Source organism: Mauremys mutica, chromosome 5 (genome assembly GCF_020497125.1).
Source record: "Mauremys mutica isolate MM-2020 ecotype Southern chromosome 5, ASM2049712v1, whole genome shotgun sequence".
In the NCBI taxonomy this organism is placed as follows: Eukaryota; Metazoa; Chordata; order Testudines; family Geoemydidae; genus Mauremys; species Mauremys mutica.
This window is the reverse complement of record NC_059076.1, coordinates 91,470,148-91,496,659: the sequence shown is the minus strand read 5'-3', so window position 1 is coordinate 91,496,659 and position 26,512 is coordinate 91,470,148. Positions and strand designations below refer to the sequence as shown.

General features: G+C 41.6%; 2 protein-coding genes across 8 annotated transcripts in view; one reads left to right on the top strand and one right to left on the bottom strand.

Moving 5' to 3' along the window:
• Positions 1-26,512, bottom strand: part of AASDH (aminoadipate-semialdehyde dehydrogenase) — an 88,741-nt gene that overhangs the window by 25,391 nt on the left and 36,838 nt on the right. For 3 of the 7 annotated variants that reach the window (XM_045017943.1, XM_045017944.1, XM_045017946.1), the window contains exon 15: positions 25,462-25,579. In XM_045017943.1, the coding sequence (XP_044873878.1) occupies positions 25,462-25,579 (118 nt within the window). Of the gene's footprint in view, positions 1-4,796; positions 4,847-6,932; positions 7,075-11,423; positions 12,661-13,439; positions 13,487-24,490; positions 25,580-26,512 lie in introns of those variants that run through there. The other 4 variants (XR_006579658.1, XM_045017945.1, XM_045017947.1 and 1 more) reach the window with 4 other exon arrangements.
• CRACD (capping protein inhibiting regulator of actin dynamics) overlaps positions 1-26,512 on the top strand; it is a 256,321-nt gene that overhangs the window by 206,785 nt on the left and 23,024 nt on the right. Inside the window, exons 10-11 of the mRNA XM_045017941.1 lie at positions 6,983-7,173; positions 7,886-8,054. Coding sequence (XP_044873876.1) covers positions 6,983-7,173; positions 7,886-8,054 — 360 coding nt within the window. The remainder of the gene's footprint in view (positions 1-6,982; positions 7,174-7,885; positions 8,055-26,512) is intronic.

Sequence of the window (26,512 nt, the reverse complement as noted above, 5' to 3'; positions counted from 1 at the left end):
GGGAAACTACAGACTTGTTAGTTTGACCTCAGTTGTATGCAAGGTCTTGGAATAAATTTTGAAAGAGACAGTAGTTAAGGACATAGAGGTTAACAGTAATGGGATAAAATACAACCTGGTTTTACAAAAGGTTGATTGTGCCAGACCAACCTGATCTCCTTCTTTGAGAAGATAACTGATTTTTTTTAGACAAAGGCAATGCAGTAGAGCTCATCTACCTGGATTTCAGTAAGACATTTGATACAGTTTCACATGAGAAATTATTAGTGAAATTGGAGAGGATGGGGATTAATATGAGAACTGAAAGGTGGATAAGGAACTGGCTAAAGGGAAGACTGTAACGGATCATACTGAAAGGTCAGGCTGGAGGGAGGTTACTATGGAGTTCCTCAGGGATTGCTCTTGGGACCAATCTTATTGAACATTTTTACTGACATTGGCACAAAAAGTGAGAGTGTGCTAATAAAATTTGACACAAAGTTGGGAAGTATTGCCAATATGGAGGAGGACTGGAATATCATAACAGAAGATCTCAATGACATTGTAAACTGGAATAATAGAAACAGGATGAAATTTAATATTGCAGAATGAAAAGTCACACATTTAGGGACTAACAAAAAATGTTGGTATAAGCTGGGGACATATCCGTTGGAAGTGACAGTGGAGGGTGTATTGGTTCATCACAGGATGACTATGCTGCAGTGTGATGTGGCTGTGGAAAAAAAAAGGCTAATGCAGTCCGAGGATGCATCAGGAGAGGTATTTCCAGTAGAGATAAAGAGGTGTTAGTACCATTATACAAGGCACTGGTGAGATCGCATCTGGAATACTGTGTGCAGTTCTGGTCTCTCCTGTTTAAGAAGGATGAATTCAAACTGAAGCAGGTACAGAGAAGGGCTACTGGGATGAGCCGAGGAATGGAAAACCTGTCTTATGAGAGGAAACTTGTTTAGTCTAACCAAAAGAAGGCTGAGGGGAGATATGATTGCTCTCTAAAAATACATCAAAGGGATAAATACCAGGGAGGGAGAGGAATTATTTAAGTGCCAATGTAGACACAAAAACAAATGGATCTAAACTTGTTGGCCAGTTTAGACTTGAAATTAGGAGAAGGTTTCTAACCATCAGATGAGTGAAGTTCTGGAACAGACTTCCAAGGGGAACAATGGGGGGCAAAAATCTTCTGGCTTCAAGACTGAGCTTGATAAGTTTATGGAGGGGGTGGTATGGTGAGACTGCCTACAATGGCATGTAGCTGATCTGTGATTGCTAGCAGAAAATATCTCCAAAGGCCAGTGATGGGATACTAGATGGGGAGGGCTCTGAGTTACTACAGAGAATTATTTCCCAGGTGTCTGGCTGGTGAGCCTTACCCACATGTTCAAGGTCTAACTGATCATCACATTTGGGATCGGGAAGGAATTCTCCTCTTTGTCAGATTGGCAGAGACCCGGGGGGCGGGCGGGGGTTCGCTTTCCTCTGCAGCATGGGGCATGGGTCACTTGCAAGTTTAAATTAGTGCAAATGGTGGATTTTCTGTAACTTGAAGTCTTTAAAATAGGGCTGTCAATTAATTGCAGTTAACTCAAGCAATTAATACAAAACTGATTAACTAGATTAAAAATTATTTGCGATTAATCACCATTTTAATTGCACTGTTAATAATATACCGATTTAAATTTTCAAATATATTAATTTCAATTACAACACAGAATACAAAGTGTACAGTCCTCATTTTATAGTATTATTTTGATTATCTTTTTACAGTGCAAATATTTGTAAACAAAACAAATAGTATTCAGTTCACTTCATACAAGTACTGTAGTGCAATCTCTTTAGCATGGAAGTGCAATTTACAAATGCAGAATTAGGTTTTTTTTACATGACTGCATTCAAAAACAAAACAATCTAAAACTTAAGAACCTAAAAGTCCACTCAGTCCTACTTCTTGTTCAGCCAATAGCTAAGACAAACAAGTTTGTTTACATATACGGGAGATATTGCTGTCTGCTTCTTATTAACAGTATCACCTGAAAGTGAGAACAGGTGCTCGCATGGCACTGTTGTAGCCCACATTACAAAGTATTTATGTGCCAGATATGCTAAATGTTCGTATGCCTCTTCATGCTTCTACCACCATTCCAGAGACATGCTTCCATGCTGATGATCCTTGTTAAAAAAAAATGTGTTAATTAAATTTGTGACTGAACACTGTGGGAGAAAATTGTATGTCTCCTGCTCCATGGTTTTACCCGGCTTCTGCCATATATATTTTGTGTTATGGCAGTCTCAGATGATGCCCCAGCATATGTTGTTCTATTTAAGAACACTTTTGCTGCAGATCTGACAAAACACAAAGAAGGTACCAATATGAGATTTCTAAAGACAGCTACAGCACTTGACCCAAGGTTTAAGAATCTGAAATGCCTTTCAAAATGTGAGAGGGACAAGGTGTGGAACATGCTGTCAGAAGTCTTAAAAGAGCAACACTCTGATGTGGAAACTACAGAACCTGAACCAGCAAAAAAGAAAATCAACCTTCTGCTGGTGGCATCTGACTCAGATGATGAAAATGAACATGCATCGGTCTGCACTGCTTTGGATTGTTATCAAGCAGAACCAGTCATCAGCATGGAAGCATGTCCTCTGGAATGGTGGTCAAAGCATGAAATGGCATACAAATGTTTAGTATATCTGGCATATAAATCCTTGCGGTGCTAGCTACAACAGTGCCATGCGAATGCCTGCCCTCACTTTCAGGTTACATTGTAAATAAGAAGCAGGCAGCATTATCTCCTGTAAGAGTAAACAAACTTATTTGTCTTAGCAATTGGCTGAACAAGAAGTAGGACTGAGTGCACTTGGAGGTGCTAAAGTTTTACATTCTTTAATTTTTGAGCGCAGTTATAGAAAAAAAATCTACATGTGTAAGTTGCACTTTCATGATAGAGACTGCACTATAGTATTTGTCTGAGGTGTATTGAAAAATATTTTTGTTTATAATTTTACAGTGCAAATATTTGTAATAAAAATAATATAAAGTGAGCACTGTACACTTTGTATTCTGTGTTGTAATTGAAGTCAATATATTTGAAAGTATGGAAAATATCCAAAAACATGGAAAACATCCAAATAAATGGTATTCTATTATTGTTTAACAGTGCACTTAAAACTGCAATAAATCATGACTTTTTTTTTTAATCGCACCATGAATCACAATTCATTTTTTAATTAATTGTTTGGCAGCCCTACTTTAAGCCATGATTTGAGAACTGCAATTAGGAGTTAGGGATTATTACAGGAGCGGGTAGGTGAGGTTCTGTGCTCTGCAATGTGCAGGTCAGACTAGATCAGTGTTTCCCAACTGGTGTGCTGTCAGGCCCGAACAGGTGTGCTGCAGAATTTTTTTAAAAACTGTATGTGGAGTGGGGATGGGACAGGGGGAAAAGAAAGTGGGGAAAGCCGCCTTCTGATTAGCTGCCTGACTCATTGCCCTACCTCCTCCAGGGGCAGAGCAACCAATTGGAGTTCAATATCCCTCTCCTCCCTGCTCCCCTCTTGTGAGCAACTGATCAGCTCCTCTGCCTCTCCCCATCCCTCCTGCAGCCCCCCCTTGCCCAGGATTGGGAGGGGGAAGAATCTCTGGAGGAAGGGAGCGGAGGTGGGGGCTGGGTCTGAGGTAGGGGCAGAATCAGGGTGAGGTGGGGGCTTCACTGGTGGAGGGTGAGGACAGAACTGATGGGGGCAGGGGCACAATTTAGGGAGGATGGGGGCGTTGACTCCCAAACTGAATAAGTTGCAGAGGCAACGCATGCATGTGGAGGGCAGATTTGGCCCTGCTCCCACTCCAAGCCCCGGGCCCCTCTAGAGGGCGTTGGCTGACCAGAGCCCCCATGGGGGCACAGAGGAACATGGGGGGGGGGTGAGCGGCAACGCCAGCTGCTCTGTGTGCCCAGGTCAGTTTCTCCACCTGGGCTGGGTAACAACCACAGGCTTAGATATATAGTCCTCTGTGCTGCAAACCACTGGGTACCCATGATGATGGGGACTGTAGGACGGCATGGCCCAGCCTAGCTCAGTGTGCACATGGCCACAAGGAATGGAGCAGCCTCCACTGTGCCAACTAGGGACTGATCACATGGCTGGGACCTGTAGCAGCAGCACCCCCTCGGACACAGCCCTGCCTGCACCCTGAGCTACATCCTCTCTGCACACAGCCCCTAGCTACCCCCCACCTACCCCGAGCTGCACCCCTGCCAGCACAAAGCCCCTAGCCATCCCTTGCCTGCACCCTGAGCTACACCCCTCCCAGCACACAGCCCTTATAGACTGTGAATGGCAAGGGTGGTAAACCGCTTAAACTGAGGTGATCAGGAGGCCAGTTCATTTGGAGACAATATGATGGTGTACCTCAAAATAATTAAAATTCTGAAGGTGCGCCTTGCAAAGAAGTGGTTGGGAACCACTGGTATGTTACAGTACCCTTCATGTATTGGTTTTCAGACGGCTTGTATATATCTTTATAAACTGCTATGGTCTAGATCCTGTTGTAATGCAGTGGCTTTGTGCCCTACCACTGGCAGATTGCCATAAAACACACAACCCATGATAAAAGGACCCTGCAGTGGCAGAGAGACAGTATAGTGGCTTCTCAGCCATCTTCCTTACCTGTTGCCAGCAAAGGGGATATGGTCAGAGCTTCCCTGTGTCCCACTGCTCTTCAGTTGCTGCATTATGGAGGGAGACCTGTAGCTCCAGCATAGTGAGAATGTAATTTGTACATCATTACGTTCAACTGAGGATAGGGTTAAATGGGCGGTAGCAATGTAGAATGAGTGCTGTGTCACTGTAAGGACAGATCAGAGGTACAGGGTAGGACAGTCAGAATCCAAGTTGTCTCTGGAAACTTAACTCCAAATTCCCAGGCTTTCAATTGTTTGCTTTTTGAACGTTCTACATATTTTTATAATGCACTGAATGAGTCTTTTCCCTGAAATAGCTGCTCTGTTTTTACAATCTCCTTCAAAACAACCATTTTTAGGATTTTCCTTAGATTTTTGTTTTCCCCTAAGCTTTTTTATGTAAAGATGATGTGTGAAAACTAGTTGGAGATGTGCTACTAAAATGAAGAGCAGAGAGTGAGCTAAATTCAGGACTCTTCCAGAGTTTCTGTGCTTCACTCAGCTCTGCAGATATCCTAGTGGGAAATAGAGACCTTTGCAGGAGCATCAGTTGTGCTGCTCTCAGATGCACACATCTTTAATCCTGGGTGCTGGCCTAATTTCCAGGCAGTTTATAGGAAGTCTCCAGATTGTTGCTGAAGACATCTTAAACCTTGAAGACCCTGATAGCTCCAATCCAGAATTTTAAAGGCATGTAGCATCTGGTGGTAGATTTCCCAAACTCTATGCTGTCCAACCTGAGAAACGCAACAGTTTGCTCAAAGGTTCCAAAGCAACATATCAAATAGCTCCTCAGTTAAATGGCATACTTTCCAGATATAGCCAAAGGCAGGGGCGGCTCTAGAAAATAGGCTGCCCCAAGCAGCCGTGCGCAGCGCCGCCCCTTACCCGGTCCCGCGGCGGGTCCCCTCTTCCCGCGGCTCCGGTTGAGCTCCCGCAGGCATGCCTGCGGCAGGTCAACCGGAGCCCGGGACCAGCGGACCTGCCGCAGGCATGCCTGCGGGAGCTCAACCGGAGCCGCGAGAAGAGGGGACCCCGCCGCAGTCATGCCTGCGGCAGGTCCGCTCCTCCCGGGCTCCGGTTGACCTGCCGCAGGCATGCCTGCGGGAGCTCAGCCGGAGCCAAATGCCGCCCCCCAGGGAAAGGGCCGCCCCACGCGCCTGCTTGGCGCGCTGGGGTCTAGAGCCGGCCCTGGCCAAAGGCACCAGTGCTCTACAAGGCCAAGAGAATAAAACAAGTTTTGACATTTCTAGGCTGGGCCATTTTAAGATATGAGGTTGTAAACAAATGAAGTTTTTGGAAAAGTGAACACCTATCATGCTCTAAACTCAACCCAGATGCTTTCTATGGGAGAATCAAACTGGTGCTTTAAATGGAAACCTAGTGAAAGACCTGACCATTATGGGTAGGATTTTGGATGTTTTTGTTTATTCGCTCTCACTTTTAAGTATGTAGAATTTTAGCTCTTGAAGGAAAGCCATTTACATCAACTTTATGTATCTAGTGATTCTTCTTCAGCATAAAGAATGATGATGTGTTATAAGAAAATAACTGCTGATGCTTAAGTGCCATCAATTATTTAAAAAAAAACCCACCAACCCTGCACAAACCTGTAAAATTTCAGAAAGCCGTTACCATGGTAGGGGCTCTAAATCAGTCTCTAGAAATATGAGACAGTGCAGAACTGTGTCCCATTGTCAAAAGTGGGCCAACATTATGATGACCAAATGTGGCTCAGTGTGTTCTTACATGAGATCAACAGTTACCATTTTCTTTGAAATACAAGTTGGGCCTGAAAATGCTACAGTTTCCAGCATGTGACCTCCATTGTAGTAATGTTCAGATTAAGATGAAGCACTGCATACTGGGACAACCAGTCTCTGTGGACTACCCAGCTGGCCTCCATTTTATACAAATAGCATTTATGGCAAGTTGTCACTTGAGCCCACACTTAGGCAAAGCTGGGCACAGCTGGTCTAAAGGGATTAAGTATCAAAAAAGGTAGAATTAGGATACAAAGCTGAATTCCTGCCTGGAGTAAGATCAATGAAGTTACACCAAGGATGACTTTGGCCTGCTAAGTATAAGGCTGGACTATTGTAATGTCTCTTCTTGATGAGTAACAAATCTGCTTCAGAATGTGATAAATGCTTGAAAGGCTGCGACTGACACTGAGTTCAATGTGTTTAAACAAAGTTTGCTGTCTATATTGCTGTATTTTATTTTTTAGGACTAAGGAAAAACAAACACCTTTCGTATTGCACTCAACCAATCTTCTTATCCTTTTCTTTTTCTTATAGAAAAGCCAGTTCTCCAGAGCAGGCATTCTTTAGATGGCTCCAAATTGATGGAAAAAGTTGAATCTGCACAACCGCTGTGGATTACATTAGCACTACAAAAGCAAAAGGGATTTCGTGAGCAGCAAGCTACCAGAGAGGAGAGGAGACAAGCCAGAGAGGCAAAGCAGGCTGAGAAGCTCGCTAAAGATAATGTAAAATAATAAACAAAGAAGCTTCAGAAAACATTTTTTTTTAAATACTGATCTCTTGATTTAGTTGTATTTGAATTCCTGTTCGGTTTGTGAAATTTTATAAAAAGCTAATGTTAGTCAATAAAATCAGGTGATAAGTCTGGGGTTTAACTTTGCACAAATGAAGAACATCGCAAACCAATTTTCAGTACAAAATGTTGTATACTGTTACTGAATTTCAGTCTGATCTCCAGCGCTTCATGAATTCACTGACATTTTGAATGTTTTTATCATCAATTACGTATGAAAGAAGTGCATGTAAAAGCATCATTGTTAATTTGCGGTTGCTGTCCCTACAGGCCATCGTTTGGAATATCTTATTTGTTTATAGTAGACCAGGGGGTTCTCAACCTTTTTCTTTCCAAGGTCCCCCCCAACATGCTATAAAAACTCTACAGCCCACTTGTGCAACAACTGGTTTTCTGCATATAAAAAGCCAGGCCTGGCATTAGGCAATTGCCTGTGGCCCCATGCCACAGGGGCCCCCGAGTAGCCAGGCTCAGAGACCCAGGCTTCAGCCTCATGCAGTGGGGCTTCGGCTTTCTGCCCTGGGCCCCAGCGAGTCTAACGCTGGTCCTGTTTGGTGGCCCCCTGAAACCTGCTCAAGAACCACTGTAGTAGACTATACATAATGGACTGTTTCTGATCTAACACTTTTCCTTCTCCATCCTAGGCTGCTGTAAGCAATCAGTCAGATAATAAAGGCAGCAATATCAGCAAAACAAGTGTACTGCAGAAACCTACACCTCAGGAAGACGAGAAGAAAATTGAGATGACTGTGTCAAGACTAGAACGCAGAGAGCAGCTCAAAAAGTCCAATACCCTTCCTACTTCTGTGACAGGTACAGTGAGAGATTTAGGTTTTCAATAGTGATCACTTTTTTTTAGTGGTAGCATTGCAGAGTTCTCAGGAGGGAATTAGATTATTTTTTTGGCTCACACATCATCATGAGAATTATAAACTAAGTTCCAGCTGCAACATCTTTATTATTTCAGCAAGAAGGAACCCAGCTTGTCTGTCAGATCCCTGGTTAAGTCTGATGGGCTGGCAATTAAATAAAATCCTTTTTCTACTTTTAAAATGACCAGATTTAATCTGGAAGTCCCCTGAGAGGCTATAAGCATGGAATTCACAATGTAAATTTGAGTCACTTCCAGATTAGCACTTCTGTTTCAAGATTTGGTTTACAGGGTTGAGACTAGTTGCCAGCGATCTGGTTTTCAACTGGAATGCCTGGTTGAAAAGGGATCCTGATGGTACTGGTCAGCCACCCGCAGCGGGGCTAAGGCAGGCTCCCTTATCTAAGACCCGAAACCCCCTCCTGGAGCCCAAAGCCCTAGTGCCGCCCCAGAGCCCGCATCCCCAGCTGCAGCCCTCCCGCTCTCCAACCCCCTGCCCCAGCCTGGTGAAAATTAGTGTGTGAGCAAGGGTGAGCAAGTGATGGAGGGAGAGGGGAATGGAGTGGGCAAGGAGCAGGGCATTTTGTTTTCTGCAAATAAAGTTGGCAACACTAGCTGAGACTGATACTGTATGTATGTCCATAAAGCAAAGAGACCAAATATCCCAAGGTTTTGTTGAGTTATGAACTTTGCCAGATCCAGCCTTAGGGAAAATGGCACCCTGGGCGAACTTGCATCTTGGTGCCCCTGTGGGCGTAGTGCCCCCCCATTGCCCCATGCCCCCTATCGGCTCCCTAACCCCTGCACTGTGCCCTGCCCCTAATGCCTGCTCCCCCTCTTGCACCCCTAATCCTTACATCCCCTTCACTCCCAACCTCTGTCCCCCCTGCACCCTAACCCCTACACTGTGCCACCTTCACCCCAATCCCTGAACCACTCTCCTGCACCACTAACCTCTGCACTGTGCATGCCCTCTTCACCCCAACCTCTGCACTCCCTCCTGAGCCCCTAACCCCTTCATTGTGCATGCCCCCTCACCCCAACCCCTGCCCTCCTCCTGCACCCCAATACCTGCCCACTCCTAACCTCTGCCCTGTGCCCCTTCCTTTCTACCCCCTGCACCTCCCTCCTGCACCCTTAACCCCTACTTCTGCTGAAGTAACTGGCAAAACATTACAGGGAAAGCCCTTTCTAAATTCACAGAATAGTGTGATGGGTGTCTTAGACATCTGTATTTTAATTATGTGCTTCTCCAACTATGTTAGGGCTATAATCAGTAGGGCTTGTCAAATATTTCTCCACAAAGCATACGTGTGTCCTGGCCTGTTTCTCTGTTAAATCCTGCCAATTAGCTGATACAAAACAAGCGTGCTCTGCTGATCAGGGCAATGGTGCAGTGACCAGGATTTATTTTACTAATTGGCAGGACCCATATATGTTTTTATGTAGATCATAATATTCTATAATGCACTGATATAAATTAAAGCTAAACTGAAATGGAATTCCTTATTCACATATACATGAAAAGCATTATTACTACTACAAATAATATATTATAGTACTTTAAATTTTGCACATTATCTAATTTTTAATAAAATAAGGATTAGTATGAAGTATTGCTAATGCTCTTTGGTTAGAACTCCTCTCACATAGCCTTCCTACGATTTACTGTTTGGAGAAAAATGTGCTGAGGGAATATTGCTAAAAGTTACGTAGTAGATGCTTTATGTATTCTCAGTAGAAGTAAGTCTGAGTCTGTATATTCTGTACTACTACATGCCAAGGATTATGGTTTATAATTGGCTGAAAAGTGATGAAGTAATTCAGTTAGTGTTGTCTAATTCCTCATAGATCAATAATAATGAATACTGTAACATTATTAACCAGTCAGCCAATATATACCAAGGACTATTGACTGATAGCGGAAGAATTCAGTGAAATATTTACCTCTGAACTACCAACCAACTCTATGCTAGACTTTTTCCTAATTAGATCATTGGAAGCTAGTTATATTTTTTCTGGGCCTCTAACTCAGCCCCCTCTCCCTAAAATCTGAGTTTCCCAGAAAAAATTACTTTTGCAATTCATAATGTAGAGATTTTTCAACCAATGCCTGTGCTGACATCTCTTGTTTTGATCAAAATTCATTGTGCCTCAAGCATATATTGAACTTGATTTCACCTTGGTCATTATTTACCTCTGAGGTCAAATAGTGATATTAGAAGAACAAATATAGCAGGCATCATATCTGCTTATTACGAATATAGACATGTTTGGCTGATGCAGGTTATGATGGTGCAGTCATTTAATATGGAGGCCTACACTGGAATTTGGCAAATTCCCTCCCTTATGACAATATGCATGTTAAAAGAGATCTTTAAGAACTGAAAAATATTTGAAAACCAAGATACTTCAGACTTGCACTGAAAGTAGCTACAACAGGGGCTGTTTGGAAAGTGATATTTCAGACTCTCTGCTTCTCTTTGCAGAGCCTTTGAAGTAACCGTCTTTCCAAATTCTCTGCTACCAGCTGCTGCCCAGGCTTATAGAATTCCTACTGACAAAAAAATGGGTCAGATAGTTTTTAAATTAATCAGAGTTTCTCTAAAAAGCAGATGGTCTCTCACAGGATTTTAAAGTTTTGGGGGTATTTCCATCCCCCAGTTATAGATTTTTTTTTTAAAATCTGTTACAAAAGTTGGGCAGACTCAGTCCAGTACATAGATGTGGAGGCACTTTGTGTGGTGCCAATCTAAAGGTGATTCCTTTAGGTCATGGTTGAACAGGGACAGAATAGGGCTGCTTGCACTATACCTGAGCTATGAAAATAAAGACAGGGATTATATAGTTAATTTTTAGTGTAGGAGCATAATGTAGTAAAATCTCATTTTGTGGGCAAGGTAGCAACAGAAAGGTAAGGGAGGTGTCATCTGGTTTGTAAAAAATCTACAGAATCATAATTCCAATGGTGTCATACTTTTCAGCGGAACGGAGGGAGAGACACGACTCGCTGCCTCCCAGCTCCTCTGGTTGGTGGAAATTTTAATACAATGTTGTTGGAAATGGGTTGAGTTGAGTATCTTTTAAAAGTCCTTTCTCCTGCAAAACAAGAGTACCAAACATGACAAACCTAGAACAATTAACTAAATATATATTCAAGAAAATGTTTAAAAATCAATGGTTTTTAATTATACTTTAACAGCAATGCATTGCTTACATAAAAAGAGACACTGATCCTAGTGAAGTTAGCCTTGACATGCAAGACTCAAACCATTTGTTAATCAGTGTCATCTCAGTCTAGGGCTTCGCTGCTAGACACGTCACGCTGATCCTCATCTGCACAATACACTCACATCTCTGTACAAGGCAGACTTCTGGCCAAACATTTGCAGGGTGTTGAGCATCTGGTTTTTGACAGAAAGCATTTAATTAGCGGAAGGATTGTTTGTGGACCATATAGTATTTCACACATAACTGGCATGATAAGTTCATTCTCCAAGACCCATTCATGCCCCATGGGGGAAGGGTAGTTTCTGGATGTCCTAGAATCATTCTACTGCATGGAGTTTTCCCTCTTGACCCTTGTCAGTGGCAGCTTTTCACCATCTGCTTCTTGGAAAACATCCAGCTACAGTGCTGTTCATGTGCTGTAATGTTGGCTTTCAAATGGTAAACTCGGCATATGAACATCTCCAGTGCATCTATGACCTCATCAGTGACTGTCTCAGCCATTTCGAGCAAGGAGAGTCTTTGGAGGATGAATCAAATGCCTTTGGGTAAGATAATTTGGTCTTTTCAGCCAACCTTCCAGTATTGTCACATCCTGAAAGGGCATGGAAACTTGACAGTGTGCAGTTTTTAATGGTCCAAGGGATAGAAACACATTTCTGAGGGATATACAGCAATTCTGTTCCCCAGCAGCAGCCACAAAAACAATCTTGCAGAAATCTTGGGTAGCATTTCACAGAGAGCACTAAAACATCTGTGTCTTGTGCAAAAATCCAGCATTTAGTAGTATCTCTGGGGCACTGATGCCATTCAAGATAATTTTAATGTCAGCCTCATCACAGGAACTATGAAGAAACTGCACTGAATGGTGAGAGGTAGCAACTTCGTTATGCCATGCAACAATGAAATTCTTCATGGTACCATGATTGATGTGGAAGAATTGCTTGGAGATTTTGGAGTAGTTTGTTGTAATCAATGGAGGAGCCAATGCTGTGCCTAAGCTGCTCGGGCAATTTACTATGGGTTTTGGAATGAATTGTTAAAGCAATAGCCACCTGCAGTGGTAGATTATGCATATACCACATGGTTGTCGTGTGTATATTGGAAACCTGCCTTTCACTCAAACGCTCATCCACGAGGCTTTGCGATAAAATGGCAGCTTTGTGCTCCACTTGCTTACCTTCCTGCTTGCTGGTGCTGAAGTCACTGCAACCATCAATGCACTACTTAAAAATGAAGTACAGGTCATGTTGTATTATTTTTTCAGGTTTGGCATCAGCTATGGCTCCTTGAAACTCCTATGCAGGACAAAATGCTTTTCTGTAAAAAAAAAAATTTAGTAGCTGCACCTGGAGTCTTCATATTATTGTTGACCTCAGTGCTTTCACTTCTCACACCACACCTTTTGTTGCTTTTAAGGACATAGGCAGTCATTCATTTCTGCAGATAGGATTGCTAAAAACTATGTCCATATCCCACAGTTCAATAACTGCTTTATAAGCCTTTCTGCTGCTAAGCATATGTTCCTCTTCACTTTCATTCAAAGCACATATTTGTCTGTACTTAGCCTCTGCACTGATCATATATACCGCTTTCCCATCCCTTAGAGCCTCTGAGGCAATTTATGACCTTCAACTGAGTCACACACTTTGCAGTAGTAAAAAAAAAAAAAAAAAGTATTTTTGTATTGCTTTTTTCTTGAGACAACACATTAGATACATTCTTGGTGCAGCACTCTTTGGGATACACAGTGGTGTATGCATGGGTCTCTTTTGGGTCAATGCACCAACTTAACTTTCCATGCAACATTCTCACAAAGAGTGATTGCTTCATACAATGTCTCACAGGTTGAAACTATGCTTCATGGATGCCTTCATGCTTTCAGTTAAGGGTACAAGAAGGTGGTGGTCTTCTCAATACAAGTATAAGGCAATTCTTGCCCAGACCTGGCACTTGTCCCAGCAGCTTCAGCTTTTTTCTGATGGTCAGTGTACCTCCACTTCAGCCTTGCCAAATTCAGTTTATTGGGTGCACTTATGATAGCAAGTAAGGTGCCACTGAGTGTGGTGTTTTAACCAGGTCCTCTTCAGTGGTATTCTCCGAAGATTCAGCTACTAGTTGGTACTCTTCACCTCCCCATGGAGACCTACAAATGATCAAGTCTTTTGTAATAAATTACTTTGATTCTAATTAATTTTGTAATGTACTGCATGTTATGTAACTATGTGCATGCTGTTTTCAGATGGATTCCAGTGTTTTCTGGCTGGATGCTGATGTCTTAACCAGTGCCTCATTACAAGGCTTTTGGCCTAATGAACAAAGCTGATAATCAATACCCCTGAAATGTTTTTATTGCCAATGATGGCAAATCAACTTGAAGCACTCCTTCCAGTTTTACACGGCTGCTACTCTGAAACCTTCCACTTTTAATGCTGAGACTACCTGATAAATTTTTTTAATGTTACAGATTACTAAGTGATAATAGAGCACTGTCAGTGGAGGGCCACAATTTAATTTTGTGAGGGCTGCATGTTTGAAATGCCTCTGTTAAAGTATCATTTAAAAAAAAAGTTGATTTATAACATTTTCTCAAACATATATTTACATAATTGTTCTAGGTTTGTCATGTCTGATACCATTGCATTCATGGGAGACAGGGCTTTTGAATGATACCCATTTCCAATGACACTGGATTATAAACATTTGCACCATCCAGAATACCAGGAAATGGAGCAGGCAACAACTCCCCTCTGCCACACCAGAGGGTGGCGTCATTGAAATTATGATTCTGCAGACTTTTTTTTGACTCAAATGACAGCTCCCTTACCTTTCAATCATTAACTTGCCCATCGTATTACACATACTCCCAGCCTATTAAGGCCTTAGCCAAAGCCCATTGAATTCAACAGGCTTTGGGTTAATCCCTTGATCAAGGAAATTTATTCTAAAATTTCTGGTGATAAAATAATTGGGGGTAAATCAGAGACTGTCCCTCTATCACAGAATAATAGACTTGCAAAAGGCCTATCTATTTAAGGGTTTTTCTATACATCCATCACTATAGTATTTAATAATGTTGTCATCTGATCCCTGCATTATACTTTGTGGTTCTGCTCTGAAAAGTGACTCTGTAAAAGGCAATTTCTTATTCAACAGATACACCACTTGTACATATTCAGAGATATCTGCTTATTTTAGTGATAAATGGTTTTGGTACTTGTGAAGCTTGCAAACAAGCAGCTATGGGAAGGGAAGCTGGATTCTATTCCTACTTAAACGGTAACATCAGAATTGTTAACTAAGTAAAAATTGCAGAGCTACATTACTGACCTTGATTTGCCCAGGTGTCACTGAGGGCATAATTTGGAGTCAGTGGGGTTGCATAAGTATAAGAGAGCAGAACTGTGCCTGCAGAAGCTTGGTTACTGATTATACATAAGGAGGAAAGAATTTAGCTTGATTGTCAGGTTTTGGGTGGGAGGTTCAAGAACTGAGAAAGATCAAAAACAGCATTTTTACTTATAAACTGAGCAAAATTGTGTCCTAGCATTCCATGTTCGCTGAATTACTTTTTGGCGTAAAACCACATTCAAGTGTGTGGGTTAGTCCAATTTTAAATGACTCATTGTTTTCACCTATAAATCTGAGCCAAATTAATTTGGTTTTCAACATCTATAGAAGTTAAAAAAAAAAGAAGACTGAACTATAGTTTTAAAGATATTATCTATACATTTTGTGAACAGATTCACAGCAAAGTTCATAGTTCTCCCTTATTCTACAGTGTAGCACGTTTCATCTGTTTTATTTTTTTTCTCTCCCAAATCAATAAACAGTGGAGATTTCAGATTCTGTTCCATCAATTCCATTAGCAAAAGAGGTTACCAAGAGATTCTCTACTCCTGATGCTAACCCTGTGTCAACAGAACCAGCCTGGCTGGCCCTAGCCAAGAGGAAAGCAAAAGCCTGGAGTGACTGTCCACAGATCATTAAGTAAACTGTAACCTTTTTGCTCTTTACGTTTGTTTCTTAGTTGTATTCAGCTTTTTACATATGACAAAAGAAACTGAACAAAATTTAAACGCATTTCCTGAAGGATTAAAAACCGAACTGATCACCCTTTCGCTTTAGCTCACTATAGTGTGTGCTCACATCATAGATCCTTTTGCTTTGAAAAACCAGGTAGAGTGGGCCCAGGCATCCAGTTCAGATCCAATTTCGCAAAATTCAGGGCTGCTCAAATGTGAGATTTTGGTTTTGCCCAGTATAAAAAGAGGGGCCAAAACTTCAGATCAAAAGCTCTTTAAAATGTTGTTAGCATTTGCATCTGAGGTTTTGGATCTCTATTCTCCATGCAGACAAAGGAAAGATTCTGGCCTCTCTGATATAAAAAAAAATTATGTAAAATGCATGCTCCCTCCTCTTAGCCCCAATGGTTGCTTTTGAACTCAAGGTTTCATGCAGTTTATTTGCGATTTGAAAACCTCTCCCCATCCAAGGCATTTTGGGAGACTTCTTCCCACCTGCAAATGAAGTGGTAGCATCCAATTACTGAGGCACTATTGGGACTCAACACAATCGCTGCACCTCCCTCCTCAAAAAGAGGGAATGAGTTGCCCATCGTTCTAGTTAACATAGTCATAGGGCAAACAAAAAGTGAGGGAGCAGGGATACAAAAAGTGTTTCTCCCGTTCACTCAGAGGTACAGTCAATTATTAGGCATCCATGTGCTCAGAGCACACTTGCAATGTAGGATCCTATTCTTACAAATATCTGTGTCCATGAGTAGGTTTACATAAGGAGTTTCCTTGAGTTCAAAGTGACTGCTGACATGTGTAAAGTTATTCATGTGTAAATGCTTGCAGGATTGGGGCCTAAAAGCTTAAAATCAGAAAACCAAGACACTGGGATCCTCAATATAAGGTGATAACTTAAACTTATTTAAAATTCAGTTTCCTGAACAGAGAATGAAATGGGTTCTGACGTCTAATTTTTGCTAAGGTTGTTCCCTGAGTGACTTTAGTACAAGGAAGGTAAGTGATTTGTCTGGACAACCCAGCTGTAAAATTTAGTAAAAAATTTACTTACTTGGGGGGTGGGAGGAAGCAGTTGCAGCTGAATTTTTTTTTTTTTTAAACTGTTCTCCATGTAGTTAAGTGGAAATGTTCTTTATTTTTTTTTAAAGTAGTCTTTAAAATGTAATAAAAATATTAGCATCCTTAAATTTTCTACCCAGGAAGTTGTGCTTTTTTTAAAAAAAATGGCTTTTTACACATAGTAAGTACATCAACAAAAAGCAAGCTTCATCTTCCTAAAAAAAATTCCTGTGTTTTCAATGAACTTTGCATATTGCTGCAAATCCCCCTCTGTTGAAGCATATATGTTTTCTTTTGAGTCATAAGCTAAGTCTACAGCATTTTAAGGAGGCATTTCAATAAGGAGAAATTGCATTACTACAGCACAATGTATCTGATAACTCTTCATATTACTTTTGTTTAGCCAAATTGCTGTACATCGCACAAGGAGGGGAGCACACTGTAAATAAAGCAGAAAACAATGAGCCCTGTACTGTCCTCCTTGTTCTAAGAACTGAAAAAAGCTAGTTAGCAAAAGTTATTGAATAGACTGCATCCTATGTAGGAAACAAAGGTTCGGCAGCACAGTTAAAATAGCACAAACACAACAGACACATGAGCTTCAATAGAGGTGCAGCTCAAAATAGGTTTGTTCTTGTGGCTCTTGCGCAATCAGTGTTCCACTCTGTTTCATATTTAAACTAGAACCTTTAAAATCTCTATCCTTGTTCCCAACACATTAAGTATTTAAAATTTTTATACCCAGAGGGACAAGTAAGCTCTCTGGTACCTGCACACAACATGGGACTTCAATGGGAGCTTTGTGAGATTATCTGAAGGGGGGGATTTGGCCCATAATATTTGTGTTTAATTAGTCCATAAAGTAGCACTTCTTAATGTACGTAGCTGGGTTTTGAAGCGTGCAAAAGAGTTGTTGTTGTAATTATAACTCTAACCTGCTTGAAATCCATCACCAGGATTTTGGATGCAGGTTGGGGGTGGGTGGTGTCGCGAAGGAGATGCAATGGCTTGGTGGGAGCAGGAGAACAGGCCAACCACAAAGGTAGAGAAAAAAACAGTAGTCAGGATCAAGGAACTGAAAAGCATGTTTAATGATTTATAGAGCAAAAAGTAGGTGCTATTGTGCATGACAAAATGAACTGACCTACCAAAACAACACTCGACACATTTATAGCACACAAACAGTTTGAATTAATTAAGGATGGTTGTAATCTAAAGTTTCAAAGCAGAGTGTTTACAAGTGCAGAGTATCTAGTATACTAAAAACTGCACTCAGTATGTACAGTACTTGCTTGGAAACACTTCTAAAGTCTACATGTTCAACACTGACATTTCATGTAACATCAACACAAATTTGCACTAAACACCTGTGAATTATTACTTTGCTTTAGCTTTGTTGTGTCTTCTGAACAAATTGTCAAAATTCTGTAAAATAAAAAAAATTACTACTGAAATTATTCCAAGCAGCAAAAATGTTTTAAAAACTGAATGAACCACTATGTAGAAGGTCTCAATTTTTTTTGTAATTTATAAACACAAAATACCATTTATTCTGAACAGGTTATATATGATTAACCTCTATGTTCATATAGTAATGTACAAAATGTATAATTGTGAGTTTTTTGTTTTCTGTACTTTTTTAATTTTTCCAAATGTTTTAAAGTGCAATTGTTTCTTATACTTAATGTCATTTTAATTCCTATTAAATTATAATCCAGTCAAAATTCCCAGATGATGTATGCATTCACTGTTTCCTTCTGTTAATGGTATAGGTCAGATTTATTTATAAATAGGATTTTTAGTGCTACAGGTGTCTTGCTATGTGTTTTTATCAACAATAAAACTGAGTAACAAGACCTATGATGAAGGGATACATTAGTGTAATTTCTATTTTATTTTCATAGTTTGGTTATCAGATTTTAATGTAAATAGTCCCATTATTGGAAAAAGTTATTCTATTTCAATAAAAAAATCTGCAACTGTTTTTGTAACAAAGAAAATGGTTCCTGAATTTAAAATGAAGCTTTTGCCATTGAAAGACATTGCAAATTTAGATTCAACAAATTCACATCACTGCTGTGCATTACTGAACTAGGAAAATATGACAATACAAAATTCATTTCAACAGCACCATTTTAATTGTTCATGCAGGAGCTTCAAAAGTCACTATGCTAAATGTCTGCAAATCTGGACATGTATGAACTAAGTCTTGAATTTTACTCAATGATCCAAGCCAATTAGTAAATGCTTAGTACAAAGACTACTCTCTAACTTTTTAAAAAATGGGTTATTGTATTCAAAGTCTAATGCATTACAATACCATTACTAAGTATTATTAATGTTTCAAACCTTTGTCAAGCTACACAAGCAAGCTTACCTACTCTCCTTGTAGCTTGCCAAGAAATTGAATGTTTTAGATGTATTCAAGCTGGCAGGCCCTGAGGAAATTCATCCTATGGTATTTAAGAAACTAGCTGAAGCAATCTCAGAACAATTAATCTTCAAAAACACATGGAGGATGGGTGAAATCTCAGAGGACTGGAGAAGGGTAAACAAAGTAAATATCTTTGTTCTTTTTAAAGACGACCCAGGAAATTATAGACCAGTCAGCCTAACTTCAATACCTGGAAAGATACTGGAACGGATTATTAATTTGTAAGCACCTAGAGGCTAATAGGATTATAAGGAATAGCCAACATGGATTTGTCAAGAACAAGGGATCCCAAACCAACCTAATTTCCTTCTTTGACAGGGTCACTGGCGTAGTGGAGGGGGTGGGGTGGGGGATGGGAAGCAGTAGCAGTGACATATCTTGATTTTAGCAAGGCTTTTGATAGTCCCATATGACATTCTCATAAGCAAATGAGAAATGTGGTCTAGATTAAACGACTATAAAGTGGGTGCACAACTGGTTGAAGGATTGATAACTATGCTTTTGACTACAATGGTTCACTAAACCAACAAGGAGTCCAGTAGCACCTTAAAGACTAAACAGATTTTTTTGGGCATAAGCTTTCGTAGGTTAAAAAAACCCCACTTCTTCCAATACATGGAGTGAAAATTACAGAAGCAGGCATAAATATACAGACATGTGAAGAGAAGGGAGTTACCTTACAAGTGGAGAACCAGTGTTAACAAGGCCAATTCAATCAGGGTGGATGTGGTCCACTCCCAATAATTGATGAGGAGGTGTCAATATCAAGAGAGGGAAAATTGCTTTTGTAGTGAGCCAGCCACTCCTAGTCCCTATTCAAGCCCGTGGTAATGGTTCACTGTCACATGGGGAGGGTGACTCTAGTGTGGTCAGTCCTGGGTCTGTTACTATTCAATATTTTCATTAATGACTTGAACAACGCAGTGGAAAATACTTATAAAATTTCCAGATGACACCAAGCTGGAAGGGGTTGTAAGCACATTGGAGGACAGGCTTAGAATTAAAAAGAACCTGAGCACCCTTAGCTACAGAGAAATATATTGGGAATAGGGGAGTTGAAGCATCTTAAAGGATCAGGCATAGCCTAAGGTAACTTCCAGTGCAGTGCCTGTAGTCTTAAGGTGGGATCTTACAAAGAAATTTAGGCATGCAACTTCCATTGATTTCATTTCAGCTAAATAACTGTGAGAGTTCCACCCTTAGTTTATAAGACTCCTGAGAACATTAACAGGAGTTACCAGTTAGTCAAAGGAAGGTGTTTGGGGATGAGTAACTCCTATCATTTAGATTGGGATGGCCAAATTTACTGACCTTCTGGGCCGCATACAATAATCTTCAGTAGTTTGAGAGCCATAAGACATGCACAACCTTTACATATGCATTTTTACAAATATTAGCATCCTACTTACTGTATCATGGCTAATTACTGAGAGAGCTAGAAGCCTTGTGGGTTTCCATCCTGGACGCAAGTCTTTGGAAATCCAGCTGATATGCGGTCAAGGTGGTACGGAGGAGGTTGGTCATATGCTAATTTGTAAGGACTGCACAATGTTTCCATTTTATGATCATCATGGAGTACAGTGATTCACAGCAGTATGTAGTGCTGAAAATTGAAATGAGTTGCACACCAATCTTCTTGAGTTGAGGATACGTCATTCCTGGCACTTGCTTCCAGAACTCAGTTGTAGACTGATGTATGCATCATCTTTAGAGCCTGGTCCTCCTAGAGTTCCAACAATTCAGTTTCTATGAATCAGACAGCCATCGCTGATCACATCAAACATGAATGGGTTAACAAAAAAGGCAAAGCAGGATCTCAGCTTCTGCACATCTTTAAACCTGGCCTGAAAGTCATCAAGCAGTCCTTGTCATTTACCTCTGAATTCCTCAAGTTTGTGATCTTCTTCAATTTCAGGGAATGTGTTTACCCTACTCTTGAGATGGGGAAAGTGGCTGAAGTCTCTTGACACTATGTCTCTTTGCAGAAGCTTCAACTTATTTTGGAAGCTGAAGACTGTCTGAGTAAAGTCAGAAATAATCTTATCTTTCCCTTGGAGTGCCAAGTCGAGAGTTTGCAGATGCTGCATAATATCAATGAAAAACATCAGATCCTGCATCCATTGTGCATCTTTCAGTTGTGGATAAGACTTTTTCTTCAAGGAAAGCACTGATAGGCTCCAACAGTTCCACAAACCTATTTAAGACATTGCTGGTTGATAACCACCTCACAATACAGTAGAAAGATACATTGATAGGTTTGTCTTCAAGAGCCAGCTCTTCAATAAAATGTTTGAACTCTTGATGAGTCTTCCTATTTGAGCAGATGAAGTACAAAAATGTTATGAAAACGGGTTCAGAAATTGTCAATTTCAAGTATCTGCCTGTGAGATGTTCATGATGGATGATGCAATCAATAGGGAGAAACTCTGGAAATTTGGGATCGCTTTTCAAGATCCAATAAGGCCTACTTTCCCCCACATCGTTTCAGGTGCTCCATCCATTGAAACACTCAAGTTTATCCAGCGATACATCGGCATTTATCAATGCTGCATCAAGTGTGTTCTTTATGCCAACACCATAGGTTGTTTCTTTTAGCACCACTAAGTCCAACATTTCTTCTCTCATGATTACATCTGCAGAAATACAGCAAACAAATACAGCTAGATGTGGTTTATCTTGTATATCTGTGGATTTGTCCACAGCTAGACTGAATGCTAGAGAATTCTTTAGATTATTTTGCATCTTGCTTCCAACATCAGCACTGATCTGGGAGATCTGTCTCCCCATAATGTGGCGCAAAATTGGAATTTCCTTTATTAGTCATTGAAGTCCTGTGTTATTTGGATCAAAAATTGCAACCACTTCTGCAATATTCTTCTTAAATTATCCATCACAATATGGACGATTAGCACGAGTGATATTCCATGACATAACAAAACTAGCATCAGTCATTGTGTCAGCTTCCTTACTGAATGCCGAAAGTAGTGTCTGTTGACTGTTTAGGTGTAATTTTAATGGGCTTAGCTTGTTTTTCCTTAATTCTTTTTCAGGTGTATATTTAGACGAAAAGCTATTGTGATTCGTTTAGTAGTGACATTTCAAGTTGCTCACTTGTAGTGAGTGAGTGATACATTGCAGATAAGACACAGGGGCTTGCCACCTTTAACAGTGAATGCAAAATCTTCTTCCCATTCTGGCTTAAAACTTCGGTTTTCTTCCTCATGAAATTCTTACAATTTGAAGATGTCACTGTCATCCACAAAATTAACATAAGGTTAACACTTAAGTATAAAACTTCCGATGTTTGGATTTATGCTTTCAACGAGGTTTCTTTGGAGTGGGAGCCTCGGAGTCAATGCACGACTTGTCACGACTCAGGGAGGAAATGTTGTATTTAGTGGCAGTCCCCATTGGTGAGCTGCCCTTTTGCCCATGAGTGTGCTTCTTGTGCACACAGTGGGATTTAGGCAGAGGCAGCAGTGCCACTAGTGCCAGGCAGGAAGGGCTGGGAGAAGTGCCTGCTGCCGGTTGGCATGCCGACAGATCCGCCAGTGCCGGATCCAAAGGTGCACGTGGCTGCATTGCATCTTCGATGAGGAACTTACAGAGGCGAAGCTCCCAAGCTTCCAGAGTCCGAGGTGGGAGCAAGCTGCAAATGGAGCACTGAGCAGTGATATGGGCAGGGCCCAAGCAGGAGGCAAGTTTGGTACTTGTTGCTCACAGAGTAGGCGCAAGGGCACAAAGCACAGTACTTACACCTGACTTGCTGGGGCATAGACCCTGCACTGGGGAAGAGTCCCATGAAGGGAAGAAAAAGTAAAAAATGGCAACAACAAATTATCTGAAAGGACAACTAACTTTACAACTAAGGCTATGATTATGTCACGGAGGTCACAGAATCTGTGACTACCAGAGATCTCCGTGACATTTTCTGCTTCAGCCCCAGGGGCTGCAGCTGTCAGCCAGCGGGGGCACCAGCGATCTCAGCTGCAAGAGTCCTGCAGCTCCCAGCTGTGGCATGGGGATGGGGTGTCTCCCACAGCGCCCAGTCCCCACGGGCAGTGGGGGACCCTGCAGCGCCCAGGTGCCTGCCTAGACCTCTGAACCACAGCAGGCAGCCCCCGGAGCGCCAAGTCGCCATGGGCAGCAGGTAGCCCCTGGAGAGCCGAGCAACTCCCTGCAGTCCTGGAGCTCCGAGCCTCCTTGGGCAGTGGGGACCCACAGCTCTCAGCCCCCCAATCATCACCATTTTTAATAAAAGTCACAGACAGGTCACAGGCTTCCGTGAATTTTTGGTTATTGCCTGTCACCTGTCTGTGACTTTTACTACAAATTACCATGACAAAATCTGAGCTTTAACTACAACTAAAGGGCAGGAAAAAACCACGTACAAGGAAAAAGAGGTGAAGACAGTACTCATAGCAAGCTAAGAGCACCAAGGAACAGAGGTTCTGTCTCTGGCCATGTAGCAGTAAGAGGGAACTGGACCTGCATGGCCTCTTAAAGCCTTGGATGTGTCATGCAGTTGATGCATGACTCACAGGCAGATCAACGGACACTACCATGAACAGTTCTGGCTCCAGCGCATGGCATACATGAGCACACCATGGCTGGAATCCAGACAGAGATCATCACTCTGAGAACTACTGAAATCCGACTTATGAACAGTAAACACAGCCGTTGTGCAGCATACAGGGGTCCGCACAGCCCTGCATGATGCAATTCCCTGTTATAATGTGCATGTGTAGCTGAAGCCCTGAGTCTGGGCACCTCCTCCAGGGCTGAAGGCCCAAGCCCCAGCACGCCCACTAATGCTAAAAGAGCTCCATGCAGCTCGTGAGCTGCTGTTTGGCCATGCCTGGCTTAGATCAAAAATGTCTACACAGCTGTTTTTAGATTGTTAATGCAAGCCCCTCTAGGCTGAGTCTGTTGACCCAGGCTAGGAGCTTGCTCCAAAGTGCTGTGTAGACATACCTATTAATATCTATAGGACTATTCTTGTGTTTAAGCTCAAACATGGGCTTATAACAATCAGATAATTTTGGAATGGGTTCCAGTGTAAACTTCACAATGTTCAAATCAACTATTTTTGGGCTAAGCATTTAGTTTATTCTTGCAAGTTAGGTCGGCTTCCCTAAATACTGTAAAAAGATAAAATTGTAGAGCAGTGGTTCCCAAACTTTCCACTTCATGTCCCCGCCCTTACCCATCTGCCGCCACACACACCCCTCCCCAGAGCTGAGAGCGGGGCCAGGAGTGGGGCTGCGGCTGTGGACAGAGCAGGGCTGGGTGGCACTCCCTCCCTGCCCCCCTGTGGGGGCTGGCCCAGGCACTGCTGCATCCCCCGAACACATTTTAAAAACCTATATAGAATAATCGACACTGAAGGATTCCCCACAACAGATAGCAACCTCAAGGGTAAGGTGCGGGAGGGGCAGAGCACCTCAGTCTATGCATGTGCAGTAGGCACACTGAGGCACAGTTATCTATTTACAAAATATGTTAATACACATTCAATAAAAAGGCTAAATTTCCAAACCAAATACTGGAAAACTTGATACCCAACAGACAAGCAAATATCCATGCTAGACATGACGTATGGCACAAAATTCAATACAAATTGCCAGAAACAGTTATGTCAGAGTGAACACATTTATTTTTCATCAAAATTCAACTTAAATCAGACACGTGATGCTAAGCAATCATTAAGTCAATTGCCCTCTCTTGATTAGGAAAATAGCTTGACTCTGAAAACATGTTAGCTAGCACCAATGTTTACCTAGTGTAGACACTAACACCTTAAAAATGTGTTCAGAGGTCATGATTGGGGGGGACCATGACCACGTAACATTTTAAAAAAGTATTACACACTGTTGCCATTAAGCACTATCATGTTTTAAACAGCACATAGGCAAAATTTTAAAAGAAAACCACACGTTTTTCCTAGTCCAGATAAGACAACGGGTACATTGACTCTGCAGCAACAAACCTGCAGCAGCGAGTCTCAGAGCCCAGGGTCAACTGACTCAAGCTCCTGCTACGGGACTAAAAAGAGCTCTTTTTAGCCCCACAGCACAAGTCCAAGTCAGTTGACCCAAGCTCTGAGACTCACTGCCACAGGTCTTTTATTGCAGCGTAGACATGCCTGTTTGCAAAATTGTTAACTAATAAAAGTTTGCAAACATGATAAATTTTACAAAAGTAGAATGGGCTAAGAGCAGCACCTACAGGCCTGGGTGCTTTAAAGTACAATTCAAGGATGTTCTTAAGGTCCAAGTGTAAACACAAGAGATGAAGCAGATTAACACATCCTAGTAGTTCTTGTTTTCTCAGCAATACACAAATCTAGGCAATAAACATAATCATTTCTACAGCCAACAACGAGCCTTGATCCACATACTACAGGGGAAGAGAATACTTCTCCTGGAAGTTTATCGACACCCACTACCAATCCATTCTTAGCATTCAGGATCCACACTGTACCATCTGTGGATGTTGCTGCCAGCAGCGTTTCACTCTCCAAGTCATGACTATGGAAAACAAAGGGAGTTGCATATACACTTGAAGTGGTTTCAAATTTCCACAGTAAATTACCTTCTATATTACAGCAGTAGATAAAGCAGTCATGGGAGCCAAAATATATTTCTTGCTTAGTGAAACTTGAGATACATGGGGATGAAAAGACTGGTCCACTGGTGGAAAACTGCCAAACCTAGAGAACAGCATTAAAAAAATAATCCATTATTGCGGGTTGTTCAGGTTACCAATGAGACATTTATTTAATCTTTAGGACAAGCTGTTGACAGAGAGGACAAATATACTGCATCATCTGGTTTCTGGCATATGCTATATATAATGTATATAATACATGACTAGAAAATACTTGCAACATTCACAAGCTAAGCTCCACACACAAATTCAGTAGGCAGGCACTCACCTGGTAGTTTCCTGTAATGCAGTGTTGCTGTAACCATGTTGGTCTCAGGATACTCCAGAGAAAAGGTGGATGAGGTAATATCTTCTGTTGGTAAGAGACAAGCTTTCAAGCTTACACAGAGCTGAACTGAAGAAGAGCTCTGAGTAAGCTCAAAAGCTTGTCTCTCTCATCAATAAAAGATATTATCTCAACCACCTTTCTCTCTAGTTTCCTGTAAATTATTTCACCTATGTGGAGGCTCTACTAATAAAAAGAGGCTAAACAGGCAACACAGTAAGTACCTCAAGGCCATTACAGTAGAGGTGTCCCTCCAGCAGGGCAAACCCCACATCCCCTCTCCATGCACTCTGAAGAAAATCTTTCCTCACTGTATTGGTGTAGTGCAACAAATGCCATCTTGCGGGAGTTCCGAGAATCACCTACATAAAGATCCCTGCAAGCCAATGAATAGGGGGAGGAGTCCTAGCATCACTGTTTTAGAACATCAGACATCCAAGGCTGAGAAAGCTATCCAGTTAGAGAGGGCTGCTGTCATGCCACCAGGAGAGGAGGATATGGCTTTGTCAAAAGGAGGACACTGGCTGCTGGTTACTTCTTGCAGCAGGCAGTGCTCCCCCCCTACTCCCACCACAGTGATGAAGAACCATTATGCTGCCCTGGCAATGAGGAATCACCTGCAAAGGTGGAAGAGGAGAAGCCATGTACCCC